This window comes from Diabrotica virgifera, chromosome 5, assembly GCF_917563875.1.
Source record: "Diabrotica virgifera virgifera chromosome 5, PGI_DIABVI_V3a".
NCBI lineage: Eukaryota > Metazoa > Arthropoda > Insecta > Coleoptera > Chrysomelidae > Diabrotica > Diabrotica virgifera.
The window spans coordinates 13,664,291-13,677,204 of NC_065447.1; the positions used below are offsets into that span (position 1 = coordinate 13,664,291).

Consider the following 12,914-nt stretch of genomic DNA (forward strand, 5'->3'; position numbering starts at 1 on the left):
CGTTTTGGTCCCCGCGAGGCCCCCTTTGGGGCCGAGGCCCCTAGGCAACCGCCTACTTTGGTACAACGTTTCTTCCCATGTGATTTTCTGATGCGTTCGAATAACTGCAAAAATCCCCGCTTGTGCTCCCCTACCATATTGTATTATTATTAATTTTAGGAGTTTGTATTAGTTTTTATTATTATATTTAGGATTTAGGATATAAAATAATTTTAAACAAAACACTAATAAAAATAATATATTTGAACAATTTCACTTAAATTCAACATTAAACATTTATCTTTTACGAACTATGCTAAAAATATCTTAAAACTCTTTTTAGTACCTTAAAATAAATGACACTTTTTGGAAGACAACATTATTATGAGGTGAGAAGTTTGCATTATATAAAGCTAGATATAAGTCATACAAACCGTTCTTAGCATTGATGAAGCTCAAGCTCTTAGCCCAAGCTTCGGTTGGTAATAATCATCTTGAGGTGGGTTAAAAGACACAATGAAAATAAAGGCAACCGCATTGCTGGCCAGCTAGCTAGAAAGGCAACTGGCCTGAGACTCTTAGGGTCTGGTGATCTTTTTGGCTGGTCAATTACAACAATCGTGGAAATTGTAAAATGTCACTCCCACAAGCAAATCGTGAAAGATGGGAAGAAGGGCCAGGATGTAGACTTGTCAAGGTAACACTAAGGAACCTTGGAAAATCAGCATCAGAAAAATATTTGAGAATCACCAGAAAAAAACTACGCTTGACAGTTGGTTTTTAACTAGCCATTGTATAGCCATAACAAACACCTCCACAGACTGGGGCTAGTAGACACACCTCTGTGCATAAAGTGTGAACGAAAATACGAAACTGGCGAGTATGTCCTATGTCCATGTCAGAGTTATCGTCAATTCGAGAGTATGCGTTTGGCGAACCTTGGCCTACACCTGCCGACATAGGGGAGATGTCACCTGGTGATTTGTTAACCTTCCTGGAAAATACAGGATGGACAATGAGCTAAGGACGATAACCCCTTGGGAGGAAGCACAATGGGTCAATTGTAGCCTAAGTGCTGTGGGACTTGATTCGCCCTCTCTACTCTATATATACAGATAGGGCATTGATGAATGCTTTTATGCAGGATTTCCAAAATCTTCATTGATTTTTATTTCAGGCTCTTCTAGAAATCTCTTTCAGCTCGGACTCTAGCGTTTGCAAGTGAAGGTAAAGCAGAGCGACATAAAACATTGTATTGTGAAGAACTAGCAGTTGGAGAAGATGAAAATGAACTGCCCGATCTTACAAGTTTATTGAATTCAGCTCATTGGGGAGAAAATATGGATGCAAGAAACTTGCATGACAGAAATCGAAGAAAGAAGTAATGAAGAAGAGGAGTTTAGACCTGGGAGACGAGAGACTCACGAATAAATGGACACAGGTGAAGAAAATAACAGTCGGACGAGAAAAATACCGAAAATGGGGTGTATAAAAGGAAAGAAGGAGAGAATCCTGGTCAAATTCGATGAATTCGAGAAAATCTATAACATTACTACTGAAAAGACTGGTCGGTTTTAAGAACCTACTTTTCTATCTAGCTATATATATTACATAATTATATTATAATATACGACAAATGCTACTTAACTTTTGTGGGTTCAAACCTTTTATCAGACATTTTTTTGAATAATTTTTACAAATTGTGCAATTGTGAATGAGTGAGCGAATTATTGTGCAATTTTTTTAAAATCTGCCGCGATTGGCAAAGAGCTTGCCATCTTTTGTAGGGAAGATTATAAACAACTAAACAGCAAACCTAGATCTTGGCATCACTACTTCAAAAAAATTGTTAAAAAAGTGACCATGTTAACCCATAACATCTAATTGAAGGATTTGCCATTATTTAGTCCTGATTTGGTACCAATTGACATCGCAACAATTTTTGACTAAAAGTATTTGGAACACATGCAAATGTAAATGCATCTTCATGAAGAATATTTTTTCCCTATTTAGTTATTACTCTCAAAATTTAAGTAACGACTTCTCGAATATTATTATTTGCACAGCTCAGTGGGTTTCCTAAAATATATACAGCCAAACAAGATTGTGACAGAGGTATTTGTGCTCATTTTAATTTCTCTTCTTTTCTTTACTAAGATCTTTTACTACGTTCCTTAGTATATCCAAGTAGACATCAGCGTGTTTTTCTTTAAATATGAGAGCTGTTCTATGACGAATGGATTCTGTTCCGCATCCACCACTTTGCACACCTATAAGAGAAGAAAATCTTATCAAATAAAGTCCAATACATTAATGGTTACAAAATATAATACAAAAAAAATTACAATATCTTTAATGAACATTAAGAGCGTAGGCACAAATACTTTACGGCTGTACGGCAAATTACGTGTAGTAAAATTCTGATTGGTATGGAGATGTAAACATTAGCTGACAATGACATTGTCATTATTAACTTAGAGATGGCTTTTGAATGTTCTTGGATAACTGTTACATGTATAATCGCTATGATTATTTTATTCATAGGAGATTCTGACCAATAGAAAGCTACAGAAATCTAAATTAAATTGATTATTTTTTAATGATTTTAACTTCCAATCGTATAGTAAGATATTTGATCACGTTTTTAATTCTGTCCAATCAGATTAAAATTATACTGACAATTACCTACTGTAGAAAATTACTGATAGAATTTTTTTAAGTAGATTGTTTCTCTTTAATGGCAACCAGTTTCCTAGTTTTGACAACTGTCACATTTAAGAAAATATCCATAATATACGTATTAAAAATAATCTTACGAATATCATACGACAGTAAAAATAAATAAGAAAATAATGCTTCATTTTTACTCAAATTTGTTGTCTTTGGGCAATAGCCACTCGAGCCCTGCGGGCTCTCGTGTCTATTGCCAGAAAACAAATTTTCGAAAAACTGTCGCATTATTTTCAATTTATTCTCACTCTGTTGTGATATTATACCCGATAATTTTTGATAATTTCCCGTCATCAAGTATATTACGTCAGATGCCCTTTGTTGCTACGAAAAAATACATTCAGTGACATTAATGACAATTAATGTTTTAAACATTACTAAAATTACTAAGTACTTACATAAATACTCGCCTTCGGCTCGTGAAATTAAAACTGTCAAAGTGTCACTCGGGAAAAATTCAATAATTTTAGAGCTCTTGTGCAATTACTACTGATAATTTTTTCACTATGTATTCAGTGATTATAATAATTTATATACTATGCAATAAAAACTATTAATCGAGAAAAGAGGAAAAGTGATAAAGTGATTTTTTTAATAATATATTGTTACTATTTAACGCTTAGATAAATTTTGAGCATTTTTAATAACAAAATACTTGGATCACAGAATATATCCTGGTGTATTCTCTGCTTGGGATCTTCCATAAATAATAAACAATATATAATTTTTTATTAATTTCACGTTCTAAGTCAATTAATTATCAAATACACTCCTCATCATTCTCTTTGCCTTATCCCTATGCGGGGTCGGCTTCCCTAATTGCATTTCTCCACACAATTCTATCTTGGGTCATATCAATGTTAATCCCCTTTACCAACATGTCCTGTCTTATCGTCTCCCCCCAGGTCTTCTTTGGTCTTCCTCTCCTACTCCTTCCAGGAATCTGCACTTCAGCTATTCTTCGTATTGGGTGACTAACGTCTCGACGTTGAACATGACCAAACCATCTTAACCTATGCTCTCTCATTTTGGCATCAATTGGTGCCACACCTAGACTTTCCCTAATACACTCATTTCTAATTTTATCCTTCTTTGTCACTCCACTCATCCATCTAAGCATTCTCATTTCCGCCACATGCATTCGTTGTTCCTCTTTCTTCTTCACTGCCCAACATTCAGTTCCGTACATCATAGCCGGTCTTATGGCTGTTTTATAGAATTTTCCCTTCAGCCTCATTGGAATTTTTCTGTCACACAACACACCACTCGCTTCTTTCCACTTCATCCATCCAGTTCTAATTCTACTACATGCAGCTCCATCTATTTCTCCATTACTCTGTAATACCGATCCCAGGTACATAAAACTATTGCTTTTTACAATCAGTTCACCATCCAAAGATACCATTTTATTTGTAGTAACTCCATCTTTAAATGAACATTCCAAATACTCTGTTTTGTTCATTTAAAGATGGAGTTACTACAAATAAAATGATATCTTTGGATGGTGAACTGATTGTAAAAAGCAATAGTTTATCGTTTTTATGGCATGCGTAATTTCTTCCATGCTTGGTGGGGGTATTTCTAATTCGGCCGTCTGATGTTCTCCGTTGTTTCCACCATTTTCATTGTTTTCATCAGTGAAATTTTGGATATTCAGGAGCTCTTCAAAATATTCAGCCCATCTTTCTATTATTTTGTTTTCGGCAGTCAGCACTTCTCCATTTTTATCTCTTACGATGTTGGGTGTCCTTATATACGAGCCTCTCTTATGTTATCTTACCTCTCTGTAGAAATCTTTACTTTGATTGCGTCTGTGTTCTCCTTCTACTTTTTCAATTTGTTGTTGCAGATATTGTCTCTTTTTTTGTCTAAGTGTTCTTCTAGCTGCGGCTCTCTCTGTGTGGAATCGTATACGTTTTTCTTCTGATGGGTTCGACAGATAATCAATTCTTCTTTTGTTTGTTTCTTTTAGTGTTCTTTCACATTCCTTGTCGAACCATTTTTTCTTTTTTGTTTTTTTCGTTCTTCCGATAGATTTCTCTGCTGCTTCTGTAATAGTTGTTTTTATGGAGTCCCATCGCTGATCTACATCTTCACTTTCATTTTCATTTATTTCCAAAACCTGAAACCTATTTCTTAACTCTACCTGGTACTGTCTTTGATTATTTTCTTCTTTCAGCTTCGCCACATTCCATCTTTCGATCATTGTGTGTTTATCTATTGTTTGTGTTGAAATTCTTGTTCCGAGCTTGGCCTTTCATACTTCTTACGCTTATTATGCTGCTAGAATGTCTCCCATCAATCAATACGTGATCTATTTGATTTTTTGTTCTTCCATCGTTTGATCTCCATGTTGCCTTGTGAATCTTTTGCCATGTTTTTTGTGGAAAATTTTTTTGGGGTCCCAAAATTGATATTCTCAGAAAAATTCAGCTTGCTCGTATGACTTTTAGAGATCAAATATGACGACTTAAATAATATTTACAAATTAACACTCACCGTTTTTCTTCAAATTCTTTATAATCTTATCCCTTAATTCGCTACCATTCGCGTTGATAGCAATAAAGGTTCCCTTGCCCCTTAGAGAATGCAGCATGTCTGGAAATTCTTTTTGTAATTGTCCCAATCCTTCTAACATTCGCTTTCCTGATCTATTGACTTGGTCCAGTAAGTTTTGGGTTTTAATCACTTCGAGAATGGCTTCTAGAAGAATTGTTTTACCTGGATCTCCCATCCAAGTGTTAAAAATCCTAGAGGGGTGCTTCACGCTAAAATATTTGAAAATTAATGTATTTTTTAAAAAGAAAGAAAGAAAGAAGAAGCTAAATGGGTAACAAAGAGGTAAAATACTGCTGCGCAGACGACGCAATATTGATAGCCCAAGATGAAGATGGTCTGCAAAGATTAGTCCACAGATTTAACATAAAAGCACAGTATATAGAGGTTCCACAGTAAAATCACTCTTCTGTCGGCGCTTTGATCTCAGGAAGTAATACCGGCAGTACGCAATTGGTAATTCACCAGTGGTGGATGCGGGTTTTCCCTGTTAAAATCCGTACGTTTCTATGCGACTAGCAATGCGAGAGTGGGGCAAAAGCGACTAACAACATTGCGCGGTCGCCATGCGCGACTACAGATTTTACTTCCAATTTTTCGGAGAGTGGTTCTACTGTCCCTCTTTATACTGTGATAAAAGCAAAATAATTCGATATGACAATTTCCTCTCAGAAAACTAAAACAATAGTAATCAGTAAAGAACCAATCAGATGTAAAATAGAAATTGATGGTATCAGTATTGAACTTGAACAAGTAATGGAAATAAAAATAAAATAAAATACCTTGGAATTACAGTGTCAAGCTACAGAGACCTGGACAAAGAAGTGAGAAATCAAGTACAAAAAGCAAACAGATCTGCAGGATGTCTTAATAACATTATATAGCGAAACCGACATATTAACATTGAGATGAAGTTAAGAATTTATAAAGCCAGTATAAGACCAATAATGACATATGCAGCAGAAACAAGACCCGATACAGCTACAACACAAAGGCTGCTGGAAATGGCAGAGATGAGAGTACTGAGAAGAACTACAGGAAATACACTGAGAGATCGAAAGAGGAGTGAAGATATCAGAAGACAATTTAACGACACTAAATAGAAAAAAAGAATGGAACAACCAAATAACCAGAATGGAGGAGACACGTGTGGTCAAAATAACAAGATATAAATCACCAATCGGTAGAAGAAGTATCGGCCGACCGACCGCACAAAAGATGGAGTGGAATGAACCATCTGGTTGTCAAGTTGTCAAGTAGGATTCAAGTAGGAACCAACCATCTAATTGTCAAGTTGTCAAGTAGGATTAATGGAATATCTGTGAAGGTCTGAAAGGCTCTATGAGAGGAAGGGGTTGATGTTTTGTGACATATGATAAGTAGCATATATGAGGAAGAAAGAATGCCTACTGCAAACTGCATGGAGAGAGAGAGAGAGAGAGAGTGTGATGGTATCATTGTATAAAGATAAAGGGGATATTTCGGACTGTAAGAACTATGTAAGAATTAAGTTAATGTCACACACAATGAAAATTTGAGAGAGAATTGTAGAACAAAGGTTAAGGAGAGAGACGTCGATAGGATAGGAGAACAGCTTGGGATTATGCCAAAAAGGAGGACAACAGTTGCCTGGTTTGCTTTAAGACAGTTGATAGTGAATTACGGCGAGAAGAAAAGAGAGCTACATTTAGTATAAAAAGATCTTGAAAAGGCGTATGACACAGTTCCTAGACTAGAGCTATGAAGATGCATGAGAGATAAATGGGTTGCTGAGAAGTATATTAATTATTCTTTTTAACTTACGTAATTTCGTCTGAATGGAAGAACCCGGCCATCTGCATTTTCTTACTGAAAGTAACGATATCTGGAGGGTTTGGCAAATTAAAATGTTCGTGACACCAAAACTTTCCAGTAGGTCCACATCCTGTTTGAACCTCATCGATGATGAGTGCTACGCCATTCTTTTTGCAGATTTTTTGCAACTTCTGGAAAAATTCTGGTGAAGCATGATTATCACCGCCTGAAAAGACCAAAAGCATATTGTTTCATGGTATTTTCTTGCAAAAGTATAGCTGATATAAAATATTATAAGAAATATGGAGTTTTACATTGGTAAATAGAAAACCATATTACCTATCTCTGTATGGAGACATCATTTAAAGAAGAAGAGGTAGGATATCTTACCTTCTGATTGAATCGGTTCAATAATTAGACCAGCTACAGGACAAGTCTTTTTGTGGCTTTCGATAAGATCTTCTACTTCTTCTAAACATTTGTTGTCTATTTCCTCGTTTTCTCTACGGTTTTCCTCCAGTGGATATTTGTACATGGGAAACGTTGCTATTGGCCAGTGGGCAAAAGAGGGAACGTCTAGTTTATGTATAGCCTTAAAAAGGATTGTTATTAATAACAAATTTGTAACGTTATAAACGTCACGACATGTTAAAATTTTATTAAAATAATTAGTTTATTCAAATTTCGGTTGATTTTATTCGTTTCTTAACCTTTAGTTTTGTTTTACTAAATAACTATGTATATTCATTTGATCCTTGCCAATTCGCTATTTTTATTTAATATTTTTCATAAAATAATGTAATGTTGGATGACATGTAGACCAGGGCGGATCTGTGAAAAAACGTCTATTTTTGGATGTGCGAGGTGGCATTCGGATTTTTGCAGATAAAGTTAGGTGACAACTTCAATAAATATTATAATTGACTTATGCTCCCTCTCAAATATGCCCGGAACATTAATAAAAAAATTTAAATATTTAAAAATTTCGAAAAACATCGATTTTTTTCTAATTTATTTGCTTATAACTTTAAAACGATTAGGGATTAGGGAAATAAAATAAAGGTAATTGAATTGTGTATGATAAACGACTGGTCAAAAGTGTCTTACTCAAATTAGTATTAGTCTTGGTCAAATTAGTATCTACTCTTTCTTCGAAAGAGCAATAAATACACAAAAAGGGGGCAAAATAAGCCTGTTTTTATTCAATGTTTTTCAACCACTTTGGTTGCACTTAAAACTTTCATAATTCGCTTAGAAAATTCTTACAACATACTTAAATCGTTCGCCAAATTTCATTAAAATCGACGTGATAGATTTTGCAGAATAATTTTGCAATCTAAATTTTTTTTAAAAAGTTTAAAAATTTTTAAAAACTTTCTGAATAAAAAGTAGACTATTTAGGAGTTTGCTAATTTTTTTTACATATAAAGAGGTTCTCTACCTATCTAATACACTTTACAGAATTAAAATCGGATTATTAAACCGACTTCAGCACTGTTTTAAAGTTATAAACAATTTTTTAGCTTATAAACAAATAGAGTGAGGACGTTTGAGTTGGCATAAATTCATTTTCTCGAGAATAGACGTCTCTGGAGATAAATCCCGAAACAGGTCGATTTTTATTTTTAAATTCTAATTTTTTGGTATATATATCATACTAGTGAAGTCATCCATCTAGGCGTGATGACGTAATCGATGATTTTTTTAAATGAGAATAATTAGTAGGTCGATTTTAATGAAATTTGGTGGACGGTTTAAGTACATATGTTGTAAGAATTTTCTAAGCGAATTATGAAGGTTCTAAGTACAACCAAAGTGGTTGAAAAACATTGAATAACGACAGTCTTTTGTGCCCCCTTATTTTCTATTTATTGCTATTTTGCAGAAAGGGTAATAATTTAAGACATTTCAAACCAGTCATATATTATGCAAAATTCAATTATCTTTATTTTCCTTTTGTACGACTTTGTTCCAAAATTAATCGTTTTAAAGTTATAAGCAATGAAAGTAGAAAAAAATCGATGTTTTTCGAAATTTTTAAATTTTTTTATTAATGATTCGGTCATATTTGAGAAGGAGCATAAGCCAATTATAATTATTGAAGTAATCACCTAACTTTATCTCCAAAAATCCGAATGCCACCTCTCACATCCACCTCAAAACAGATCCGCCCTGGTCTAATGGGAAAACGTATGATTTTGCTAATACAACGTTTCTGATTCTAGTTTTTTTGTCCTTAATACCTATATATTTTTCTCGATTTTTTGTTCAAATATGCAATAACTTTATAAGAATATATAAATAAACCGTGTAGGTAAATATAACAACGTATCTTTTAGATTTACCATTGAATGTGTGCAAGATAACGTAGCTACAGTTCTTCCATGGAAAGCGCCCTTAAACGACAAAATAGACATCTCTGGACATCCTGGCAGCTGGTTCATTATGCTCGATTTTTTTTCAACATCGGTAAAATCTTTATCGCCCCTTTCCCTCATTCTATATGCTATAAACGATGTTTTTATCGCATTCTCGTTGGAACATGCTCCGCACATCATTGGTGTAATTTTTGGGAGTTTGGGAGATACCTATAAACAAAGATAAGTTCAACATGCGAATATCGTATGGAGTAGAAGCGTGGACTCTAAGTGAGGTTTGAAAACCTTTGAGATGTGGGTATACAGACGGCTACTAAAAATAAATTGGGTCGACAGAGTTAGAAATGAGGAGGTCCTTAGACGGCTGAACCAAACCACACAACTAGTCAGTATAATAAAGAGACGCAAGCTGGAATAATTCGGTCACATTATGAGACATCTTGAAATATATGATTTTTTACCTCTGATCATTCAGGGAAAGATCCAAGATAAACGTGGTCCTGAAGAAGAAGAACATCATGGCTGAAAAATATAAGGCAATGGTATGGAAAAACAACTACATAGTTATTCAGAGCTGCTGTCAATAAAGTAACGATATCGAATATGGTAGCCAGCATGATACCCATCGATCGATATCGTTTATGGAACTAAATAGAAGAAGAAAAAGGAAATATCAGTTAAATAACGTAAGATACTCTTCATTTGGCGGATGAATCGTACATTGGACAAACCAATAGGAAAATAAAAGTTAGACGAGAAAAACATCGAAATGGCATCGAAAGAAAGGAGAAGACGTCATCCCTAACACAAAATGAAATAACAATGCTAGCTAGCTTACTAATAACTTAGGACTAAAGGTGTAATCAGGGAAGAAACATAAATTGAAAAACATCGACAAAATATAAATACAAGAGATGCCCAAGAACTCCCAACTGCATGGAAACCAATTCTACAAAAAGAAAACTCCTTACACTCGCATGCGCACAGGAGCAATCGCAGGAAGTGCTGCAAGGTATTTAAGCAGAGAGTACAGCGACCTAGCTAAGATTTTTTATGATAAAATAATAGTAATAGGGTACCTGCTTACCTGCTTGAAAATATTTTCCATTCTTTGAGGCCAGTCTATGCCAGGATATACCCCCAACGCTGGTCTATTTATAAGACTCTTCTGCAATATAGAAATGGTGTATAATTTAATGAAATAATTTCAATGTAAAACGTTTTAGAAGTTAACAATGAGTTAATTTTGAAATAGTCAAAGTGATAGTAGGTCTGCTAACAATATATTGTAAGCAGAATAGGCACTTGAAGCTGATGAGATTAAAGCTGCACCTGGAAGCAGAAACAGCCGAGCACATCCTATGTCAGTGTGACAGTCTGGCAAATGTGCGGTTCTTTGCATTAGGAGAAGAAAATCCACCGGCAAAGCGCTACATGGAAGGTTCAGTCTCGAAGCTATTAGACTTATTAAAAAGGGTCAGACTAGAGAATGTAATCTAGGACTAGAGGACCACAATAGATCTGAAATGGTCGTAGTGGAATAGGTCAAAAGGCTACCTCTTTGAACCTATCTATGTAAATTTGAAACGCTTATAAATATAGAAAGTAATAAGCAAATAAACTATGCTCAATTGTCTTTGAAGATGAGAGATAAGCCAGACACAGACAGCGTGTCAACTGGGAATAATGGTCTAAAGTTCTTTTTGCACTGTTAAACATAGAAAGTGTTTCCAGTCTTTCTAAGTTAGATCTTAGACAATAAAAAAGACTTTAATTCCATCGTTTAAGATCTGAATTTTATCTTAGTGCTGTTTGGCAGTGATTTTTTCTGTAAGCAAAATGCTTAAGACGACGAAACTATTGTTACGCTAGCTCCCTGCCCATCTGAAATCTGTCTGACGTTCGACGACCTACCATTCTTGAAGCCTGTGGAGAAATTAGAAGCCAGGTTACGCACCGTCGTTCAGAGTATTCGACGGAACTCCAGAAGAGTTCAAACAGGTAGGCAGAGATATCTATGCATAAAGACGATTTCTTAAAAATCAAATATTAATCTGCATTTCAACAAATGTTTAAGCTATTTAAATGTCATGATTTATCAATACCCATAAAATTAGGTTACTGCGATGTTATATATTCCCCGTACTATTATACGGAGTTGAGTCGTGGACTGTCACAGGCGCCACCTGCAAGAAAATTGAGTCTTTCGAAATGTGGCTTTATCGTCGAATCCTGAAGGTATCGTATACCGACTACGATACTAATAAGCACGTCTTATAGACATGGCGAAAACGGCGGGTTCTTTGGGAAAAATATTCCCATGAGATTTTTTTTGGATAATTACATTCGTGAGACATCCCAGAATAAGGTTCAAGAAGTCGCCCACGTGAAAAGTGGGCCAATTTTTTTTTAACAATTTTTTTAATCAAATTGCAAAAATCAATGTTTTTGGCACCTACAATTTTTTTGTAGGTTTTTTGGACCGTTCTGGATAAAAACGGTCTCTTATAATTTTTCTCTAAAGTTGATCGTTCTCGAGTTATAAGCAATTTAATATTGAAAAAAAAAACGAAAAATGGCGATTTTCAGGCTTAATAACTCGGTTAAAAGTTATTATTATGAAAGTCAGAAAGTGACTAAATCAAAGTTTAATGCCCCTACAAGATCCCGAAGAAATTTTTGTCATTATTTTATTACTAAGCTGTTATATATTTTTAAGTAATAATATTGAGCGCCACGCACGTGGTAGGCGGCCGTAAATGTGAGTGCAAGTAAGATGCACAATTGGACTGCCGGAGTGGCATCTCTCTCGCACTCAGCATTTACGGCCGGCTACCACGTGCATGGCGCTCAATATTATTACTTAAAAATATATAACTGCAGCTTTTGAAAGCTACAGGTGTAAATATTTTAGTTGAAATGATAAGAAGAAGAGTTACCGTGCCCAAGGACTATATAGCAGGAGGAAGTTATGGGATACCAAGTTAACCAGGCAGCCCACGATTGATCACGTAAATTCATCATCATCATCAATGGTGCTACAGCCCTATGAAAGAGCCTCGACCTTCCCAAGTCTATTACGCCAATCAGTCCTATCCATTGCCAACCGTTGCCAGTTTGCTGCGCCTATTTTTCTCCCATCCTCATCTACACCATTCTTTCATCTAAGTTTTGGCCTACCCCTATTTCTACTTCCCACAGGTTGTGACATAAGGATTCTTCTAGGAGGGTTGTTATGCTGTGATCTTGCTAGATGTCCTGCCCATCTTAGATTTCATATTCTTATAAGAGATACTATGTCTCTACCACCAAATATATGTTTATATATGCGGTATACCTCGTAGTTGTAACTCCTCCTCCAAATACCATTTTCACAGATGCCACCGAATATTCCTCTCAGGATCCTTCGTTCAAATGTAAGCAGAAGGTTTTCTTCTGCCTTGGAGAATCACGTGAATTGGTGTCGTCAAAACCAAA

The 12,914-nt window shown here is 35.2% G+C and overlaps 1 protein-coding gene across 1 annotated transcript in view; it reads right to left on the reverse strand.

The window, feature by feature from the left end:
- Nucleotides 1–222: 222 nt before the first annotated feature.
- The window catches only part of LOC114326932 (4-aminobutyrate aminotransferase, mitochondrial-like), a 28,452-nt gene continuing 15,760 nt past the window's right edge, over nucleotides 223–12,914 (reverse strand). Inside the window, exons 4-9 of the mRNA XM_028275402.2 lie at nucleotides 10,525–10,605; nucleotides 9,405–9,647; nucleotides 7,450–7,651; nucleotides 7,069–7,285; nucleotides 5,209–5,477; nucleotides 223–2,249 (exon numbers count right to left, since the gene is read on the reverse strand). Of these exons, the coding sequence (XP_028131203.1) occupies nucleotides 2,110–2,249; nucleotides 5,209–5,477; nucleotides 7,069–7,285; nucleotides 7,450–7,651; nucleotides 9,405–9,647; nucleotides 10,525–10,605 (1,152 nt within the window). The 3' untranslated portion in view covers nucleotides 223–2,109. The remainder of the gene's footprint in view (nucleotides 2,250–5,208; nucleotides 5,478–7,068; nucleotides 7,286–7,449; nucleotides 7,652–9,404; nucleotides 9,648–10,524; nucleotides 10,606–12,914) is intronic.